This window comes from Oncorhynchus tshawytscha, unplaced genomic scaffold (assembly GCF_018296145.1).
Source record: "Oncorhynchus tshawytscha isolate Ot180627B unplaced genomic scaffold, Otsh_v2.0 Un_contig_766_pilon_pilon, whole genome shotgun sequence".
In the NCBI taxonomy this organism is placed as follows: domain Eukaryota; kingdom Metazoa; phylum Chordata; class Actinopteri; order Salmoniformes; family Salmonidae; genus Oncorhynchus; species Oncorhynchus tshawytscha.
The window spans coordinates 1,761,462-1,784,664 of NW_024609833.1; the positions used below are offsets into that span (position 1 = coordinate 1,761,462).

The window sequence follows — 23,203 nt, forward strand, 5'->3', positions numbered from 1 at the left end:
CACAACCGGGAACTCAGAAAAAACGAGCTCCGACTGAGAAAATTCGTTTTAAACGGTCATCCAACTCGGAATTCCCACTCGGGAACTCGGGTCTCTTTCTAGAGCTCCGACATGAATTTCACTAACGTCATGATCTGACCTTGTATTTTTCAGTTTCCAGTTGTCTTGAACGCGCCATTACAGTCGGCTTGCTGTCAAAACGGCATAACCTCTGATCACATGATTTATGTGAAGTTCATGCAGTAGGTGGGAATCGGACAATTTCCAGACCAGCCTTGGCCGGAAATTCGTCACTCGTTCATCCCGTGATTGTGTTTTCAGCCACTGGTAGCTGGGTGCTTTATGAGCTACAGTCAATTATGAGTGCATGTATACTTATATTAAATATATAATTATTAATATAAGCCTACACTATGATAGCCAGCACATTAATTAGCTAACTAACGTTAGCCTGCCTAGCTGGAACTTCTGAAGAAGGAAAATGTTTTTCTACAATTTCCAAAAGATTACCAAAACAAAAACATATGTACTTTTTAACGAGACGTTTGTGCCGTCATGTGCATCAGTATCACAGTTTCTAATTTATTTGCGTTCGTTTTTACTTACACTTGTATGTTGACTTCTCCAGTGATGTTGTTTTTAAATTATGGATTTTTATTAGCGGATTATGGGGCGGTTCTGGCCCCTGAGTTAACATAATTGTACACTCGCAAAACCGACTAAGAACGAGGGCTTAGGTTGCAAATTTCCCTTGTTTGGCTAATCATTTGGACCACCGTCCAAGATGGCGACGGGGATTCCCCCAAGGGCATAAGGCTAGCGTAAGTGGACGAGGGTGTGTCTTAAGTGTTTGTACTGCAGCCCTGACAAAAGTGATTTACTCGAACGCGTCCAACAATTGAGCAGTCTGGCCGTCACTGGTTATCACAGCTACAAAGTACACAATTATAGCTAATCCCCACAATGTGATTATAAACCTAACATTAACCAAACCGATAACCCTGTGCCTAACCTTAAATTAAGACAAAAGTGAATTTTTTTTTTATTTTTTTTTTACAATAGCCAATTCTGACTTTGTGGCTGTGGTAACTATTTACAACCGAGAAGTCTGGGTGGAGATGATGATGGCGGAGTTGGTGCAGGGACAGGCCTCCGTTGCTCAGTCCGGAATGAAAGCTGACGGCTTCGCCCACGCTTTACATCGGGCCCGACAGGTAATAGGAGTAGAGGAATTCGTGAAGGAATCAACTGAGGTTGAGCTAGGCCTTTTAAACGACTAATAAATAACTTTTATTTTAACTCGCCCATCTCTGCAGCTTGTGCTATGTGTTCATGAAAAACACTAGCCAGCGACCTAGCCAGCTAGCTAACATTCTAAGCTAGTTGACAACCACAATAGTTTCGAGTTTGCAATGAGTACTCGCGTGTGTTCATTTTGGCTGCAACAGGTCACGCCTGGAAACGATGTTTTTATGTAGTTTACCGTGTTGTTACCACGAAGTCTTGCAAGTTAAGTTATGTTAAGATCGCTACAGTAGCTAGCTACGTTTTCCACACGTGTCCAAATGCAACTTGTTGTTCAGTCACTGAAGTTCTGGGGTCGAACTGTGTGACCGTGCTCTCAAACCCATAACAATCCGTGACAAGTAGGCAAAGATTCCAAACACACCCACACGTTTTTAAACAGATCGTTATCCATATTGTTTCCCAGTTGTAAACATCATTGACTCAATTGCCCCCCGTGCAAGTAGGCTCCATTATGTAACTGGCAAGCACCATATTATGCACTGTGCTGGTGTGTCTAGTTAGGAACCCGATTAAAGAGCAGGTAAGGGTAAATTGTCACTAGTATTAGGGTGTTAGACTCCTGACCCAAATTGAACCAGGTTGTCTCAGTCTTGAACCAATATTCGCATCGCCAGAATTCAATCTGGAAAACTATTTTTGATGCTATATTTATAGTAAATGTAGCAATTATATGACAAAGGAACAACATTTCCACCTCTTCCACTGTCAGCAATTACTTATGTTGATATTCTTGAGGAATGTTAACTCACTGGTTTGAGACCAAAATCAACCAAAAATAGCTATATATTGAAAATACTGTGATTGAAGAAAAATTGTTAAGAGATTAAATGAATTATAATTTCTACACTTCAATATGGTTTAAATAGTTCAGACTGGAGTAGAGATTTAAAAACATTTTTTTTTTTACTCAAGACACCAACGGCCCATTAAAAACACTGTTTTAGAGGACAAAATTAAACTGTGGTTTTTGTGTTATACTTTGTATTCCATGTTATATACTTTGTATTCCATGTTATAGAGAAGCTTCCCAGGAACACAGAACATTTTATATCATGAGGATAGGATTGACAAATTCTGAGATATCTTATTTAAAATAGATCGTAAAAGGACAGGCCAATGTTGATCCCTTGTCAATAAAGCACCAAATAACCTGTCTGGATTCTTAAATTCAACACCTTTTGTCCAAAAACACAAGATCGGCTAGTCATAAGATCGGGTGGTCAGAATTGCTGTAGAACACAGAGATGACCCCCCCCCCCCTAAAAAAAAAAGTTTAAAATGCTATATTATGCTAAAGATGTACTTCAGATGGGGTGGCTACTAATTAGGCATTACGGAATACGTCATTTCAGTCATTTAAGCCCAATAATTTGAAGTAGGGTGGTCATATTAACAAATCTTCATGGTTGATGAAAAACAGAGTGGGTAACAATTTATGAAATTAGAATACAACTTTGTATACTGCTTTATGCAAATTAGATACATATTATGCTAATTCATTTGTATGGAATGAAATTAAGTATTGCTGTTTTATGCGGAACTGGGAGTTTATACTGAGGAGTAAGGTGCAGCCCGCGCACGCACCTGGGATGGTAATGGAGGACATATAATTGAGATTACATAATCATGAACAAAAAGCAGGGATACTATTTACCAATTAGTAACTGCTAGGCTGTATATATCACAGTAATGTTCTATTCAGTAGGCCAACTGATTAGGCCTAGTGCAAAATAATACGCCCAACCCTGTGCCTGTGCCACCTACACACAGTCTAACACAGACACACACTTCTCAGCATCCCCACACACACTAGTGATGAACTGATATGACATTTTTGGCCGATACCGATATCTGATAGTTTCCTTGCCAAAAGAACTGATACCGATAACCGATATTAAATATTTTAGTGGCCTTTTAAGCATTCTAGTACAGTTAAATAGTTAACACACACATGGATGAAGCGGTCTAAGGCACTGCATCTCAGTGCAACAGGTGTCACTACAGTCCCTTGTTCGAATCCAGGCTGTATCATGTCTGGCCGTGATTGGGAGTCCCATAGGCTGGGGGTAGGCCGTCATTGTAAATAAGAATTTGTTCTTAACTGACTTGCCTAGTTAAATAAAGGTTACACAAACACCACACAGACAAAAAAGGTATTTTGTTGGCATTTACTAATGTCCCCATTACTAGTAAAACATAATCAAAACCTATTTATTTCACTTACTTGCTGTGTTTACTTGACTTTGACTTGTCAAATAAGTTTGTTGACCAATCAGGACCTGAATATGACTGCACGTCACATAATAATTTAATGCATTCATACATTTTTTTAAAAGTAGTTATTACACATTGATTACACTCACTTGTATTTCAAATGTCACAACGATTAATCGATATGTGTGCTATGATGGTGATAAAGTTGTCTCGCACACCTACAGTGCTGGCTATAAAAAAACCTAGCTAGCTCATGGATGCAAACAATGTTCTTCCCTAAAAACATAGAAAAAATACATAATCTGTTTTAGTAGCTATAGTTAGTTGTAGCTATTTATTTTCATGAACTGAAGTTCAATTTCAATAGGTGAACCTCAAGTTACAACCTAGCTAATACTTACTCACAAGGATTCCTAAATCATTGCTAAGAGTAATGAAAATGACTGCAGTTTCTTCTGGTCATTGTTTTCAGGCTGGTTGTATTGGTGCTAGCTAGGTACCAAGCTAAAGCTAGCTACCCCAGAAGTTGTGGTCGAACAAATTATGCTTTATTACCAACTCTGTATTGCAAACACATTGTTCGTGGCCGGTGTTTGCTGACTTTTTTTGTACAGCTTTGACAGTGCTACTGTATCTTTTTTGACATGCAAAGACTCAAACGGTGTTCCATAGTATGTATATCGTGAAGCTACTAGCAGTGACGCTATTACTGTGTAACTCCAGTAGGGCAACATCTGAAAAATAGCGCACTTGGTAGTGGTACCGGTGCTCGACCAGTCGGCGAAAGTCAACATCACGCATGACAGAGAACGGTTCATTGTCAAGGGCAATGAATTCCATTATCTTGGCTTTAATGGATTTCGCCTTTGAGATGTCTCTGAAATGGTCTTACTCTTTCAAATGACTGCTTGACTTGTTGACTGCTTGATCCACACAGCAGACATTGTGGGCTAGTTTAGGAATGCTGTGTTGCACGTATAGAGCAAAATTGTACGTGGCGTCGTTACGTCATGTACCTTCGTTATACAGGTATGCACGTCAGCTTTGACATCGGTTTTGCAAATCGGGCGTTGAACTAGACATCAGCCGATACCGATGTTGGCATTTTGAGCTTTTATCGGCCGATTCCGATATGTTCACTGATATATCGTGCATCTCTAACACACATCACACATAGGCTGGGTATGTCTGTGTTAGGCTAGCACAGACACACACTTCTCACACACAAGTCTAAACTGTAACACAGTTTAAGGTAGGTCTACACCTGAGTTGGGTTACATTGTAATGTATTTTTTGGTGTTGATGCGTTACATTGGTGATGGGAGGATAAACTCCACCATTTCCAGTAAGAGACATTTGGTGAGCTCTCTGCGAGCCAGCTGCACAGAAAGATAGTTAGGACACATTTTCAATTCACTGATATTTAGCTATGTTTTTATTGATTGTAGGGCTGTAGCCACTGTTATTGTAGTTTTTACTTGAAAGAATAAAACCATCAGTCACAAAAATTGCTTTTGGTTCAATACAGCTGCAATGGGGTGGCAGTGTAGCCTAGTGGTTAGAGCATTGGACTAGTAACCGAAAGGTTGCAAGTTCAAATCCCTGAGCTGACAAGGTACAAAATCTGTCGTTCTGCCCTTGAACAGGCAGTTAACCCACTGTTCCTAGGCCGTCATTGAAAATAAGAATTTGTTCTTAACTGACTTGCCTAGTTAAATAAAGGTAAAAAAAATAAAAATGTTTTTTTTTAAATGGCACGTTACAACGGTATCAGGCTCTCCCACACAGCTAGCAAGCTAGCACAGGTCATGGAAATGGGGGTGGCGAATGGTGAATTTGGACCAATCCCTGACAACCCATCATCAAAACGTAGCTACGAAGCTCTACTTTGTAACCTGCTATGTTTTTTCAGTGTCTCTGAGAACATTTAACCTTATATTTCAGTCCAAAGTATGTTTGATGACCGTAGAACACACTCAGGACTTTCCAACACTTGTTGGCAATACAATGTCACATCAATCTTATTCTGGTATAGTGAAGAATACCATTCGCAAAGAGCAAATATGAACACCGATTTCACAGGATTCAGAAAAAGGGCTGTCCCACAGATTTGAACGTTTTAAGCATGACGCTTGATTTAAATTTGGGCTCATATTGCGTAAATATCATGACGTACAGTACTGGGATTTTTAGACAACTCCCACATTCATGTTTTCAAATGATTTATGTATTTTGACGGCAAAATTGTTGACATTTAGTGAAAATTGATTTGATTACTGCAGTTATCTTTGTAGAATTCTCGCATAGCGTCCATTGTTTATCGCGTTACCTAACACCTTAGTACTATATTATGTTTTTTCACTAGATTCCATAGATAATATGCCTATTTGTGCTACATAAAGGTTTTGGGTAAACGTAGATATTACAATGCTCCCTCTCATGCAAAATATATGTGATTTGTTTGATTGAACCCTCTATCACATTGTTTGACAGAATGCTCACCAACTAGCTCTTTGGCCCCAAAACTCATGGATAGAGGTGATAACAATTCGGCCTCTGAAAGATTCAAAATCATCTCAAGTGTCGACAATACATTTTTTGGAAGGGGAATGGTTGAACTGCATGGCTCCATTGGCTACTCAAAGCTCAGATGATACATTATTAAATCCTTTACACTTTACACAACGTCCCCATGTCTTTTAAAGCACGTGACGGTGAATAAGAGCAACAGAAAATGATTCTATACAGTGTTGCACATTTTTATTTTTATTTTTTTTCCTTGGTTGTCATTTGATTTCTCAAGGTTAGGCTATTTGGTTTAGGCATTTCAGTTGCCGATGAGTCAACCTTGTTGTGTTGTTCAGCAGATAATAGCTCTAGCACTCATGGTTACAAGTGCTTTTGACGCAATTGCCTGACGTGGTCATATAGCCCAATAATGAACTAAATGGCTTAACATTACTCCTTATAGTCCAAGGACCTTACATGTTCTGTTTAGAGGCGAATTGGCTCTGGCAGTCAAAACAGACAAATACTCCACCTAAATGTAGTTGCAGCCAACAGTATTTTTCAGCGACAAGACGTTTGTGGGGCCAGTCTTCCCTTTACACACAGGTCTTCTTGAGTCGCCGATGGCTAATTAGCGCATGCACGCTTCTGTTTTCCATAAACAAGCACTGTAACATGGACAGTGTAGCCTTTGGGCTGGCCTGTTACATGACACACTGCATTTCAGACAAGCCCACTCTGATTCTCCAGTTGTTTTCGGCCTGTTGTATTATTATCTCTGGTCTGTAAAAGATGAAGGAATAGCTAGACTTGGTGCCGTCCCACCCTTCGTCCCCTGGCCCATTGGGTTCTGGCTAGGGGGAGGCCTGTCTAATATGCTATTAACTCAGCCTGCTCCTTACTGGCTGGGAGTGGGTTAGTTTAGCCAGCACACTCAGCTTTATACCTGCCGTAGGCTCATCCCTTAGTGTACCACACACATAAACGGACATATGCCCATCCAGCTGTGTGTCTGATATAGAAACTATTGACAGATCAATCACATTCCATTTTCACCCCATCTGCCAGTCGCTTAAAACCTGCAATCAAATCAAATGTTATTTGTCACATGCTTTGTAAACAAAAGATGTAGACTAACAGTGAAATGCATACCTACGGGCCCTTCCCAACGATGCAGAGAGAGAGAGAATTGAGAAATAATAACTCATAATAATAAATACAAAATGAGTGACAAAAACTTGGCTATATACACAAGGTACCAGTACCAAGTCGATGTGCAGGGGTCTTCTGTCTGCTTTCCATAAACAAGCACTGTAACATGGACATATGGCTGTGTGGGAAACCTAACCCTATAAAGGTGTGTAGTAATTTGTTGTTTTTTAAAAATTCCTGCTGATATGAACAATATGTTCCTTATGTTTCCAAAACCGTACTGCAAGCAATGCATTTTAATGTTCAGAACAAGCGTCGGAGCGCTTAACAAACTTCCCCGGCCAGAAGATACTATCGTCACTAAAGGTAGCGTATGAATGGGCTTTAGTGGTCATAGGACTGGCAATTTTGATAAATGTAATAAGCAATTTTTTGGTGAAATGTTTCTCAGATTGTAACAACAATGAATACAATGGATGGATGAACTGTTGTATAGAAAATATGTGAAGTAATTATTATTTTCCTCACATTTCAGATGGCAGGAAAAATGAGGAATGAGCAGATTTCTCACCTAAACAGTTCCCCCCCTATTGTAGACCCCTCCATGTATGGCTATGTGGACCAGAAGCGATCGGTGGAAGACGGAGGTAAGCTGGTTGCTATTAGCCATTTCATTCTTCTCTTGCCGGCGATTTTAAAGGGATAGTTTCCTGAGGTTTTCACAATGTCTTAACTTTTTTACCTTGAAACGAGTCCATGAAAGATTAGTCACCAATCAGACATGCTTTATCTACTCATTTGCTGGATGCAGAGTTCATCAGAGTTCAAGTGAAGGTCAAGAAAATCATAGAGAAAGCAGACTGTATTGCAATCATCTCTGATGAGTGGTTGAATGTTTGTGGGCAAGGAATAACTAACTACATCATCTCCACCCCTCAACCAGTATTCTACAAGAGCACAGACACAAGGGACAACAGACACACTGGTCTCTACATTGCAGATGAGCTGAATGCAGCCATCAATGACCTTGGACCACAGAAGGTATCTGCACTGGTGACAGACAATGCTGCGAACATGAAGGCTGCATGGTCTAAAGTGAAGGAGTCCTACCCTCACATCACACCCATTGGCTGTGCTGCTCATGCATTGAATCTGCTCCTCAAGGAAATCATGGCACTGAAAACGATGGATACACTCTACAAGAGAGCCAAGGAAATGGTTAGGTATGTGAAGGGTCTTCAAGTTATAGCATCAATCTACCTCACCAAGCAAAGTGAGAAGAATAAGAGCACCACATTGAAGCTTCCCAGCAACACCTGTTGGGGTGGTGTTGTCATCATGTTTGACAGTCTCCTGGAGGGGAAGGAGTCTCTCTATGAAATGGCCATATCACAGTCTGCCGATATGGACATCCCCATCAAGAGGATCCTCCTGGATGATGTATTTTGGGAGGGAGTGGTAAGCAGCCTGAAACTCCTGAAACCTATAGCAGTAGCCATTGCACAGATGGAGGGAGACAATGCCATCCTGTCTGATGTTCAGACTCTGCTTGCAGATGAAAGAGAAGAAATCCGTACTGCCCTGCCCACTTCACTGTTGCTCCAAGCAGAGGAAACTGCACTTCTAAAATATATCAAAAAGCGTGAAGACTTCTGCCTGAAGCCTATACACGCCACGGCCTACATGTTGGGCCCCAAGTATGCTGGCAAGAGCATGCTGTCTGGTGCAGAGATCAACAAGGCCTATAGTGCCATCACTACCATGTCTCGCCACCTTGGATGATGGATGAGGTCATGGTTCTTGGCAGTCTGGCGAAGTACACTTCCAAGCAAGGGCTTTGGGATTGAGATGCAATATGGCAGTTGTGCCAACATATCCATCAGCCAGCTGGTGGAAGGGACTTTGTGGATCTGAGGTTCTTTCCCCTTTTGCCTCCATCATCCTCCAAATCCCACCAACATCAGCCGCATCAGAGCGCAACTGGTCCTTGTTTGGGAACACACTCACCAAAGCATGCAACAGGCTGACCAATACAAGGGTTGAAAAATTGGTAGCAATCTGAGGCTTTTTCGAGCCTGACAGCGTACCATCCTCAACAAGATTGGACAGTGAAGATGAGGCCTCAGAGTCTGATGTTCAGAGGTGGACATTGAGGTCCAGGGAGAAGACATGGAAGCTTGAGAAGAAGACAACCAAAGCTTTAGTTTCAAGACTATCATTTTACAGATGTATGTTGAAAACGTTTTTGGGCGATGCGCTGGATCATTGGGGATCATTCAATATTTCCTTTTGTTGTTTAGTGAAATCATCCCATGTGGAGAGTTAACTAATTTAATTAAAGTTCAATTCCACCTCTGAATATTCCCCAAAATGTGCAACCCTTTTATGTACATAAAACATAGATTTGAATATTATTCCAAGGTAGCAATTTTCTACCTTTGGACCCTGGTAATCTGTCAGGATCCAAAGGTATTTATTCAGTATTACAGTTTTTATTTTCTTCATCACAAATCCATTCATCCACAACCCAATCTAAGCTAGGTATGAAGATGATAAGGGGCAACAGTTTAGAGACATCTTCATCAATTTAATCTTAATACAAATGTCATTGAGTCTGAAAACATATGGGAGTTGTCGAATGGACCATAGCAATGGGGTAGAGATTTGTATTTGAGATCCCAAACAATCAGCATTTTGACACTACTGAGCTGAGCCAAGTTGTACTGCACTGGCCTCGTTACGCATGCACCGTCGTTGCTGTAACCAGGACAATGTGAAAAGAAAATATCAGAGCCAGCATGACAGTGTGAAAAGGGTATAAGAGTTGGCCAGTTCTCCTGCACTGGACGCCCTATCCTGTGGCGATGGAAAAGCGTACAGTCTTAAAAAGCCAAGCTAAGGAAAGTTGGATTTGAGTGACAAATGCCATTGTTTGCTATGATGGCACTATCCCGCTGCTCCTCTAAGTCACTTCTTTTTATTTGTCCATTTTGGGGGCCTGCCAGGCTGATCGTGGGAAGATCCATACTGAGTTGGAAGATTAAATACTGTTTAAATGTGGTCCTACTGGAACTGACTGTAGCCAATGACACCCGACTGGATTACTGTCTGTGTATTGTCTGTCGGAGAGAGAGAAAAATGTACAATTTGAAATCCATGAACCGCTGGTTTGCTACAATGGAAATCCTCCATAAATCTCTGAGACCTAAGCCACCTTCCTTGTGAGGCACCTACTGTAAAAGTTCCCATCAGCTAGGGATAGTCTTCTAATAGTGTCACACTATGCAAAAACAAATTTTCTGACCATTTAGAATATATTTAGCCAATTAAAAGATATCGTCAATGCACGGGGGGTTGTAATCTCAGATCATTTAGATATTCAGTTTGGAATTTTAAGACCCCTTTAGGTATAATATATATATAAACATTTATGTTATTAGCCCACAGGAACACTTTGAATAACCAATGGAAAAACAGATGGTCCAAAAAGGAAGTTTGTCCTATATATGAGAGATGTAAAACTCCAGGGGAAAAAATAAATGTCCTCTCACTGTCAACTGTGTTTATTTTTCAGCAATCTTAACATGTGTAAATATTTGTATGAACATAACAAGATTCAACAACTGAAAAAGACATGTGACTAACAGAAATGTAATGTGTCCCTGAACAAAGGCTGGGGTCAAAAGTAACAGTCAGTATCTGGTGTGGCCACCAGCTGCATGAAGTACTGCAGTGCATCTCCTCATGGACTGCACCAGATTTGCCATTTCTTGCTGTGAGATGTTACCCCACTCTTCCACCAAGGCACTTGCAAGTTCCCAGACGTTTCTGGGGGGAATGGCCTTAGCCCTCACACTCCGATCCAACAGGTACCAGACGTGCTCAATGGGATTGAGATCCGGGCTCTTCACTGGCCATGGCAGAACACTGACATTTCTGTCTTGCAGGAAATCCCGCACAGAACGAGCAGTATGGCTGGTGGCATTGTTATGCTGGAGGGTCATGTCAAGATGAGCCTGCTGGAAGGGTACCACATGAGGGAGGAGGATGTCTTCCCTGTAACGCACAGCGTTGAGATTGCCTGCAATGACAACAAGCTCAGTCCGATGATGCTGTGACACACCGCCCCAGACCATGACAGACCCTCCACCTTCAAATCGGTCCCGCTCCAGAGTACAGGCCTCAGTGTACCTCTCATTCCTTCGACCATCACCCCTGGTGAGAAAAAAACCACGACTCGTCAGTGAAGAGCACTTTTTGCCAGTCCTGTCTGGTCCAGCGAGGGTGGCTTTGTGCCCATAGGCGACGTTGTCGCCGGTTATGTCTGGTGAGGACCTGCTTTACAACAGGCCTACAAGCCCTCAGTCCAGCCTCTCTCAGCCTATTGCGGACAGTGTGAGCACTGATGAAGGGATTGTGCATTCCTAGTGTATCTCAGGCAGTTGTTGTTGCCATCCTGTATCTGTCCCGCAGGTGTGGTGTTCGGGTGTACCGATCCTGTGCAGGTGTTTTTACACATGGTCTGCCACTGCGAGGACGATCAGCTGTCCGTCCTGTCTCCCTGTAGCGCTGTCTTAGACGTCTCACAGTACGGACATTGCAATTTATTGCCCTTGCCACATCTGCAGTCCTCATGCCTCCTTGCAGCATGCCTAAGGCACATTCACGCAGATGAGCAGGGACCCTGGGCATCTTGCTTTTGGTGTTTTTCAGAGTCAGTAGAAAGGCCTCTTTAGTGTCCTAGGTTTTCATAACTTTGACCTTAATTGCCTACCGTCTGTAAGCTGTTTGTCTTAATTGGATCTACCCATCCCGGATCCGGGAGCGTTGTCATCAACCACAGTAATTAGCATAACGCAACGGACAAAAAATATTTTCTAGAAAATATTCATATTCATGAAATATAGTGAAACACAGCTTAGCCTTTTGTTAATCACCCTGTCATCTCAGATTTTGACAATATGCTTTACAGTCAAAGCAAGACAAGCATTTGTGTAAGTTTATCGATAGCAACCTGGTCACGAAAAGCAATCAAATTAAATAGTTTACGTTTGATGAGCTTTGGATGTTTTCACTCACAAAACTCCCAGTTAGATAGCAAATGTTCCTTTTTTCCAAAAATATTATTTTTGTAGCTGAAATAACTACGTTAGTTCTTCACGTTTGGCTGAGAATTCGACCGGAAATTGCGGTTACGACAACGCCGAAAAATATTCCAAATTAGCTCTATAATATCGACAGAAACATGGCAAACATGGTTGTTTATAATCAATCCTCAAGGTGTTTTTCAAATATCTATTCGATAATATATCAACCGGGACAGCTGTATTTTCAGTAAGACCGGGAGGAAAAATAGCTACCTCTGTCTATTACGCAAGAATTACTCTGAGAGGCCTCAGCCGGACACTTACGCAATGTAGTCGCTTACGCTTATTCTTCAACATAAAGGCGTGAAACTACGTCAAAATGCTGTAACACCTTGGGGAATACGTAGAAAAAAGAATCTGGTTGATAGCCCATTCACTGCTCAATAGGGACTCATCGGAACGCAGAGCTTTCAAAACATGAGTCACTTCCTGATTGGATTTTTCTCAGGCTTTCGCCTGCAATATCAGTTCTGTTATACTCACATACAATATTTTTACAGTTTTGGAAACTTTAGAGTGTTTTCTATCCTAAGCTGTCAATTATATGCATATTCTAGCATCTTGTCCTGACAAAATAGCCTGTTTACTTTGGGAACGTTATTTTTCCAAAAATGAAAATAGTGCCCCCTATTTTCAACAGGTTAATGACCGTTCCACAGGTGCATGTTCATTAATTGTTTATGGTTCATTGAACAAGCATGGGAAACAGTGTTTAAACCCTTTACAATGAAGATCTGTGAAGTTATTTGGATTTTTACAAATTATCTTTGAAAGACAGCATCCTGAAAAAGGTTATATAAAAAAGACCAGGACATTTGTGGGAACATATTTACCCCCCTTTTTTAGGCACTAAACTACTTCCATATATACACCAAAAGTATGTGGACACCTGCTCGTCGAACATGTCATTACAAAATCATGGGCATTAATATGGAGTTGGCATGTACCTGTTCGTGAGAGACTCTCCTTTCGATAGAGAGGCCATAATAGGTTGTAGGCCAAACTGTTCGGACGCTACAGACGTTTTTGTGATAAGACCGATTTTCGGGACATCATGGTCTGAGACACACCGCTGTAGCTCAGCCACCTTACATCGCAGATGCGAAAGGATATCTCTAGCTTAAACAGACAGAAATAGACTTGAGGGTTAATGAAGCCGGTGATTTATGTGGTAAACTCCTCAAACCCGTTGGATGAATCCCAGAACATATTCCAGTCTCTGCTAGCGAAACAGACCTTGAAGCTTAGCTTAAAATAGATTTATGGTCAGATTTGCTAAATGGAGGGCGAGGGAGAGCTTGTATGTGTTTCTGTGTGTGGAGTAAAGGTGATCTAGAGTTTTTTTTGTCTTCTCTAGTTGCACAGGTGACATGCTGGTAGAAATGAGGTAAAATTGATTTTTAGTTTCCCTCCATTAAAATCATTAGCCACTGGATGAGCATTTTCTTGTTTACTAATTGCCCGATACAGCTTGTTGAGTGTGGTCTGGTTGCCAACATCAGTTTGTGGTGATAGGAAAAATATAGATACATTCTCTTGGTAAATAGTAGCTTAACATGGGGTATTCTAACTTTGACCTTGAGACTTCCTTAATATTAGAGATTGCCCACCAGCTGTTCTTAAAAAATTGCTTAGGGATAGGAGTCCCGCTAGCGAGACAACTTCCGGTGAAACTGGAGGGCGTGCAATTCAAATAAATGATCATAAATATTATGGATTTTAAACATTTATGTACATATAAGTGTCTTATATCAGCTGAAAGCTTAAATTCATGTTAATCTAACTGAACTGTCTGATAGCTATTACAGCAAAAACATGCCAAGCGATTGTTTGAGGACGGCACCCCACATCAAAATATTTTTCCACCGGCACAGGGTTCATACATTCACAAATAACGATTAAAATAAATATTGACTGACTTTTTGAAAATCCTCCTCTGATTTGTCATCCAAAGGGTCCCAGCTAAAACATGTAGTGTCATTTTGTCATATAAAATTCTTCTTTATTTCCCAAAAAGGCAGTTTAGTTGGCGCCATCAATTTGAGGTATCCACTCGTTCAACAGGCAGAGAAAGGAATCAGAAAATCTACCCCTTAACTGTTTCAACAAGTCAAAATAAGTTTCTATTTACTCCTCAGATACCCTAAAATGTAATTGAACTATAATATTCATTTCGGAAAGAAGTATGTTCAATAGGAAACCGATTTTAGCAGGTGCGTAATGTCTTCATGGCGCGCGCAAACATGATTTTCCAAGACTGTGTACCTCAACTGATGTTTCTTATTTGTTTTTAAAGTTACAGGCCTGAAACCTTGATCATTGTCTGCTGACACCCTGTGTAAGCCATAGGAATTGCATCCAGGGAGCTAATTTTCAATACCTTTCTCTTGCAATTCTAAGAGTCTCTCAAAAAAATTCTGGTTGGTTTTTCTTTATTTTCTCCTACCATTTTTATTGTGTTATATTATCCTACATTATTTTAACATTTCTACAAACTTCAAAGTGTTTTCTTTCCAATGGTTCCAATTATATGCATATCCTGGCTTCAGGGCCTGAGCTACAGGCAGTTTACTTTGGGCACGTCATTCAGACAGGAAGTGGAGAAAAAAGGGGCCTAGCCCTAAGAAGTTTTAACAAAGACACACCCCCCCAACCTTACCCGATGCTGCAATACGGTCTTGACGATGCATAGAAAAACCAGCTAGAAGTCTCAGAGAAACATAGGATATTACAGTTCTTCAGTTCGCCAATAGAACAGAGGGTAGAGGCAGATTATTTATTTGCCAATGTAGTTTTGGTGAGCAGTATGTCTTGCACCGCCGACTCGTTGAAGTAGAAACCATCTAAATCGAGGTTAGTGATTGATCATTGTTCTGATGTCCAGAAGCTTTTTTCGGTCATAGGAATCATTATGTACAAAAAAAAAGCTTTTTCAACTTTTTGAGTGGCCCGTCCAAATTCGCATAGAAATGTGAGTGAAAGATAATCTGTATGTCGACACCTGCTCGTCAAACATCTCATTCCAAAATCATGGACATTGATATGGAGTTGGTCCCCCCTTTGCTGCTATAACAGACTCCACTCATATGGGTTGGAACGTTGCTGAGGGGACTTGCTTTCATTCAGCCATGATCATTAATGAGGTCGGTGGCTAATGTTGAGCGATTAGGCCTGGCTCGCAGTCGGCTTTCCAATGCATCCCAAAGTTGTTCAATGGGGTTGAGGTCTGGCCTCTGTGCAGGCCGGTCAGGTTCTTCCACATTGATCACGACAAACCATTTCTGTATGGACATCGCACTGGGGCATTGTCATTCTGAAACAGAAACTGTTGCCACAAAGTTGGAATCACAGAATCGTCTAGAATGTCATTGTATGCAGTTTGGGGAAGGCCCTTTTCCGTTAAGATTTACCTTCACTGGAACTAAGGGGCCTAGCCCGAACCATTAAAAACAGCCCCAGATCATTATTCCTCAACCACCAAACAATCATTATTTCTCAACCACCAAACTGTACACTTGGCACTATACATTGGGGCAGGTAGCATTCTCCTGGCATCCGCCAAACTCAGGTTTGTCCGTTGAACTGCCAGATGGTGACGCATGATTCATCACTCCAGAAAACGTGTTTCCACTGGTCCAGAGTCCAATGACGGCGAGCTGTACACCACTCCAGCTTGGCATTGCGCTTGGTGACTTTAGGCTAATGTGTGGCTGCTCGGCAATGGAAACCCATTTAATGACACTCCTTATTTTATTTATTTTACCTTTATTTAACTAGGCAAGTCAGTTAAGAACAAATTCTTATTTTCAATGACGGCCTAGGAACAGTGGGTTAACTGCCTGTTCAGGGGCAGAACGACAGATTTGTACCTTGTCAGCTCGGGGGTTTGAACTTGCAACCTTCCGGTTACTAATCCAATGCTCTAACCACTAGGCTACCCTGCCGCCCCAATGAACAGTTATTGTGCTGATGTTGCTTCCAGAGTCAGTTTGGAACTCGGTAGTGAGTGTTGCAACCGAGGATAGACTATTTTTACGTTCTCCATGCTCCAGCACTCATTGGGCCCGTTCTGTGAGCTTGTGTGGTCCAACACTTTAGTTTAGTTTTTGTCTTTTACTTTTGGTTTTGTACACCAGGTTTGAACAGCTGAAAATAGAGTGTTTTTGCTTATGGAAAAGATATTTCACAGCAGTATAGACGGTACATTGATTCTCTAAGGAATGACTGCTTGTTTTGTCACAAACAGAAATTTGGCAAACTATTAGAATTTCTGCAACCAGTAAATGGCGGAGCAATTTCTGGATATTGCACCTTTTTATTTTCAGCTCCGAAAAACATACAAAATAGTATAATTGGAACCTGTAAAAGGGCACCCATTGCAACGCATTTCAGGCTCTTTGGCATGGGTGCAGCCAATAATTTTTTCTTAATATATTTCGTATTAAAATATTTTTGAAGGAAAAAAAAGTTACCTTCACTAATATATTTTTCTCTCTCCTCTGCATCTCCCTCTGGCCCTGGTCTCCTTTCCGGCTGGTTCTTGCCGCCTCCCCTCATAGTAGGTAACCAGCTGGGAGCCATGGTACATCAAAGGTAAGCCTGTAGCCAGCACCAATTTACCCGCTGTATTGACAGACAGTAAATACATATTGATTGAGCAATCTGTGTGATTACTCCCTCTCCTCCACTTCATTTTAGCTCACTATCCAACCCAAATACACAACACTGGATCCCCAGCGGGATAGCGCTGAAGTACTTAGACCAGATAATGATTTGTGGACAGCTTCACCGTCTTCTGCTTTGCAAATATAGCGAAGTCTAAAGTATTATGTGTGTGGGTAACTGCCAAAATAAAGGAAACACCAACATAAAGTGTCTTAATAGAGTGTTGAGCCACCTTGAGCCAGAACAGTTTCAATGCCCTTTGACATAAATTCTACAAGTGTCTGGAAATCTATTGGAGGGATGCGACACCATTCCTCCACAAGAAATTCCATGATTTTGTGTTTTGTTGATAGTGGTGGAAAACGCTGTCCCAGGCGACGCTACAGAATCTCCCATAAGTGGTCAATTGGGTTGAGATCTGGTGACTGAGATGGCCATGACGTATATCGTTTTCATGCTCATCAAACCATTCAGTGACCATTCATGCTCCATTTGTGCCCTGTGGATGGGGTCATTGTCAGCTTATGGGAGCATAGCATCTTATGGGATGTTAATTGTTTAATTCACTCAGGAACCTCACCTCTGTTGAAGCACCTGCTTTCTAAAATATACTTGGCATCCCTCATTTACTCAAGCGTTTACATTATCTGTAGTTCATATGTTCTATCACAGTGATGGAACAGCAGATAAGTGTTAGCCATAGCCCTGTAGTGTAGGTGCGCAACATAATAATTTATTGACTCATCTGCTGGCCTATCTACACTGTATCCGTCTACTGCTACTGTCCACAAAAATATTAAATTGTCATTTTTTTACACGTACAAAACATTAAGAACAGCTTACTAATATTGAGCTGTGCACCCCCTGCCCTCAGAACAGCCTCAATTCATCTGGGCATGGACTCTACAAGGTGTCAATCATTCCACAGGGATGCTGACCCATGTTGACTACAATGCTTCCCACAATTGTGTCAAGTTGGCTGGATGTCCTTTGGCTGGTCAACCATTCTTGATACACCTGGGAAACTGCTGGGTGAAAAACCCAGCAGCATTGCAGCACTTGTCAAAACCGGTGCACCTACTACCATACCCCATTCAAAGGCACTTAAATATTTTGTTGCCCATTCACCCTGTAAATGGCAGACATTCACAATCCACGTCTCAATTATCTCAAGGCTTAAAAATCTTAATTTAACCCGTCTCCTCCCTTTCATCTGCACTGATTTGAAGTGGATTTAACAAGTGACATCAATAAGGGATCATAGCTTTTACCTGGTCAGTCTATGTCATGAAAGAGCAGGTGTTCTTTATGTTTTGTACACTCAGTATATATCTTGTCTCTTTTCACCCCACCCTCTTGTAATTTAGGGCTGTTTTGACAGAAGACTTCCAAGTGCCTGATAGAATGGTTGGATTCAGTAAGTACATGTTATGGGAGGTACGTTATGTGGTTTGGGATGTTTTTGTCCTTGGATGCTTGATTTTGAGTTACGTTAAAGGATGTATTTATTTTGTCAAACTGACACATTACCTGAACTATTTTCTCCACTCCCATCCCACTTTTTTTCTCCCCTCCTTCTCCCGCTTATTTTAGTCATAGGCAGAGGAGGTGAACAAATTACGAGAATCCAGCTGGAGTCCGGGTGCAAGATTCAAATTGCCTCTGGTAAAACAGTTCTAAATATACAAATCAAATTTTATTGGTCACATACACATATGTAGCAGATGTTAATGCTTGTGTTCCTAGCTCCAACAGTACAGTAGTATCTAACAATTCACAACAATACACACGAATCTAAAGTAAAATAATGGAATTAAGAAATATATAAGTATTAGGACGAGCAATGTCGGAGTGGCATTGACTAAAATACAGTAGAATAGAATGCAGTATATACATATGAAATGAGTAAAGCAGTATGTAAACATTATTAAAGTGGCCAGTGATTCCCTGTCTATGTACAGTGTAGGGATTCATGATATATTGGTGAACATATCGGAATCGGCTGATGTTAGCTAAAAATGCCAACATCGGTGTTGGCCATATGTTTAGTTTAACGGCAATGTTAAAAACCGATGTCAAAGCTACCATGCATACCTATATAACGTAGGTACAGGACGTAATGACACCACGTAAAATGATGGGCTTCACGTGCAACAAAGCATTGTTAACCTAGCCCACAATGTCTGCTGTGTGGATCAAGCAGTCAACAAGTCGAGCAGTCATTTGAAAGAGTAAGAACATTTCAGTGAGACAACTCAAAGGCGAAATCCATTAAAGCCAAGATAATGGAATTCATTGCCCTTAACCAATCAACCGTTCTCTGTCATGGGTGATGTTGGCTTTCGCCGACTGGTCGAACACCGGTACACACTACCAAGTGGGCTATTTTCTGATGTTGCCTTACCGGAGTTACACAGTAATAGCGTCACTGCTATTAGCTTCATGACATAGATACTATGGAACACCGTTTGGGTCTTTGCGTGTCAAAAAATATACAGTAGCACTGTTAAAGAGCAATAGTGGAATTTGCGGTTTGCCTTCAGAATAAAAGTATGTCATTGACAGTGATGCAAATGATTACAAATAGTAGCATTATGCCATACTTTTATTTTGAAGGCTAACCGCAATAGTTAACCGCTATTGTGACTAATCCTTATTGTGGCTAGCTTCACATAGATGGTCCGACCACCATTAATCAAATAAGAACTGTATTATAAATTAGGGTTAATTTAGATGACATCATGCTATATAGTTAACTAGCTAGCTATAGCTACTGAAACAGATTGTCGTTTTGCTATGTTTTTGGGGAAGAACTACATTGTTTGCATCAATGAACTAGCTAGCTTTTTTTTAATGATCAGCTTTACCAGCGTCATAGCATACATATCGATGAATCGTTGTGACATATGGAATACGAGTGATGGTGTAATCCATGTGTAATAACTATGTAAAAAATTATGTGACGTTCAGTCATATTCAGGTCCTGATTGATCAACAAACTTATTTGACATGTCAAATTGTGTTATTTGATGTGTTAAATAGTATATTTTTTGACACGCAAAGACCCAAACAGCGTTTCATAGGAATCCTGGTTGAGAATGAAACGACTGAACAAATGAACAACGAAACAGCACAGCAAGTAAGTGACAGAAATAGGTTTTGATTATGTTTTACTGGTAATGGGGACATAAGTAAATGCCAACAAATAACTTTTTGGTCTGTGTGTGTGTGTGTGTGTGTGTGTGTAACCTTTATTTAACTAGGCAAGTCAGTTAACTTCTTTGGGATAGGGGGCAGTATTTTCACGTCCGGATGAAAAGCGTGTCCAAAGTAAACAGCCTGCTACTCTGGCTCAGAAGCCAGGATATGCATATTATTAGTAGATTTGGATAGAAAACACTCTGAAGTTTCTAAAACTGTTTGAATGATGCCTGTGAGTATAACAGAACTTATTTGGCAGGCAAAACCCAGATGACAAACCATCCAGGATTTTTTTGGGGGGGGTCACTCTCTTTTCAATGGGTTTTCATTGGGAATCTAGAATTCTAAGGCAGGGGCTTGCAGTTCCCATCGCTTCCACTGGATGTCACCAGTCTTTAGAAATTGGTTGAGTTTTTCCCTTTGTGTAATGAAGAAGTACGGTCATTCAGAATGAGGGTAACTTGAAGTGTACTGTTAGATAGAGGCGCGTGACCAGAAATCCTGTATTGAACGCTGTTTATCCCGTCTTCAATTTGATCGATTATTTACGTTAAAAAATAGCTAAAGTTGTATTACAAAAGTAGATTGAATTGTTTGGACAATGCTTACAGGTAACTTTTGAGATATTTTGTCGTCATGTTGCACAAGTTGGAACCAGTGTTTTTCTGGATCAAACGCGCCAAATAAATGGACATTTTGGATATATATCGATTGGAATTAATCGAACAAAAGGACCATTTGTGATGTTCATGGGACATATTGGAATTCCAACAGAAGAAGCTCGTCAAAGGTAAGGCATGAATTATATCTTTATTTCTGCGTTTTGTGTCGCACCTGCATATGTCGCACCGCATATGCTTTTCTCTCTTTGTTTTTTTACTATGGTGCTATCCTCAGATAACAACATTGTTTGCTTTCGCCGTAAAGCATTTATGAAATCTGACACATTGGCTGGATTCACAGCAAGCGTAGCTTTAATTTGGTATATTGAATGTGTGATTTCATCAAAGTTAAATTTTTATAGTAATTTATTTGAATTTGGCACTCTGCATATTCACTGGATATTGGCCAGATGGGACGCTACCGTCCCACATATCCCAGAGATGTTTAAGAACAAATTCTTATTTACAATACACCATAATGACACAATACACCATAATGACAAAGCAAAAATAGGTTTTTAGAAATGTTTACTAATTTAGAATAATAATAAAAACAGATATGATGTTTACATAAGTATTCTGAACCTTTACTCAGTACTTTGTTGAAGCACCTTTGGCAGCGATTACAGCCTTGAGTCTTCTTGGGTATGACACTAAAAGCTTGGCACCTGTATTTGGGGAGTTTCTCCCATTCTCTGCAGATCCTCTCAAGCTATCTCAGGTTGGATGGGGAGCGTTGCTGCGCAGCTATTTTCAGGTCTCTACAGAGATGTTAGATCGGGTTCAAGTCCGGGCTCTGGCTGTGCCACTCGAGGACATTCAGAGACTTGTCCTGAAGCCACTCCTGCGTTGTCTTGGCTGTGTGATTCGTTTTGTTGACGTTGAGGGAGAGGTTAATTTCCTGGCACCACTCCGCCAGGGTCTTCACTTCCTCCCTGTAAACTGAGGTCAGCGAAGTGGCAGTGTTGTTTTCTACCTTCACCACCTGGGGGCATCCAATCAGGAAGCACAGGGCGGGGTTCAGTCCCAGGGCTCCAAGCTTAATGATGAGCTCTGAGAGTACTATGGTGTTGAAGGCTGAGCTATAGTCAATATGTGGATATGTGGTTTCCAGTTTGCACACAGTCCAGTGTAGCTCCTTGAGGGCCGCCGTTGTATCGGCTTGATGCGGAATATACACGGCTGTGACTATAACCGAAGATAATTTTCTTGGGAGGTAATTCATCGGCATTTGATTGTGAGATATACTAGGTTGGGTGAACAAAAGGACTTGAGTTTCTGTGTGTTATCATGAAACATACACGACCGCCTTTCTTCTTCCAGGAGAGTTCTTTATTCTTGTCTGCGGAAGGTACGGAGAACCCAGCTGGCTTTATGGATGGAGACAGTATTTCGGGAGAGAGCCATGATTCTGTGATACAGTGTATGTTACAGTCCCTGATGTCTCTGGAGGGAGATCCTCACCCTGAGCTTGTCTACTTTATTGTCCATAGACTGAACATTAGCTAGTAATATACTCGGAAGGGGTGGATGGTGTGCACGCCTCCTGAGTCGGACTAGAATACCTCTTCTCCTCTGGTGGCATCTTGGAGCAGCCTCTGGGGTAAGTTCAATTGCCCAGGGGGTAAGAACAAAGAATCCAATTCGGCAAAGACGTATTCCTGGTCGCAATGCTGGTTAGTTACCGCCGCTCTGATATCCCAAAGTTATTTCCGGCTGTATGTAATAACGCAAAAAACATTCTGGGCTACTAATGTAAAGAATTAACACACCAAAAAAACAAAATACTGCAAAGTTGCTTAGGTGCAAGAAGCAGAGCTACGATGTTTGTCAGCCCCATCGTACAGTATGTCCCTTAATGTCTGTGACTACACACACTTCCCAACACTTCCTGTCCTTATGTTAGATAATAACCAATATCAGATTGCTTTTAATTTTATATCTCATTAACATACAGTAGGACACAAGCTAATCAAGGCTGTCAGCAATGAGGTGATGATGCAAAATGCATTATCATGACCGTTTATGTTCTGTACTGAAAGGGTTCTATCTCAAAAACTTGACTCCTTTAACTGTATGCCAGCGGTTCTTTCTCATTGTAGAGAGTGGCGGTATGATGGACAGAGCCTGCTCCCTCAATGGAACCCCAGAGAGCATTGAGTGAGTTTCTATATTGAGACGTTGAACGTGACAGAAATTCTATAAACTCAGTAGCAGTATCGTCAACAATCCTTTGTCATTTTGAAAAGAACAATATGTCCCATTATTGATGGTTTATAGATGCTCACACACTGTATTAACTGCAAAACTACACATGTATTTAACTGTTACTCCATAATATTACAG

The 23,203-nt window shown here is 41.0% G+C and overlaps 1 protein-coding gene across 16 annotated transcripts in view; it reads left to right on the forward strand.

The window, feature by feature from the left end:
* Positions 1 to 1,080: 1,080 nt before the first annotated feature.
* The window catches only part of LOC112248903 (far upstream element-binding protein 3), a 92,766-nt gene continuing 70,643 nt past the window's right edge, over positions 1,081 to 23,203 (forward strand). For 9 of the 16 annotated variants that reach the window (XM_024418327.2, XM_042319566.1, XM_042319568.1 and 6 more), the window contains exons 1-6: positions 1,081 to 1,214; positions 7,718 to 7,829; positions 16,889 to 16,922; positions 18,362 to 18,411; positions 18,588 to 18,659; positions 22,960 to 23,017. In XM_024418327.2, coding sequence (XP_024274095.1) covers positions 1,119 to 1,214; positions 7,718 to 7,829; positions 16,889 to 16,922; positions 18,362 to 18,411; positions 18,588 to 18,659; positions 22,960 to 23,017 — 422 coding nt within the window. In that variant the 5' untranslated portion in view covers positions 1,081 to 1,118. Of the gene's footprint in view, positions 1,215 to 7,717; positions 7,830 to 16,888; positions 16,923 to 18,361; positions 18,412 to 18,587; positions 18,660 to 22,940; positions 23,018 to 23,203 lie in introns of those variants that run through there. The other 7 variants (XM_042319576.1, XM_042319578.1, XM_042319577.1 and 4 more) reach the window with 5 other exon arrangements.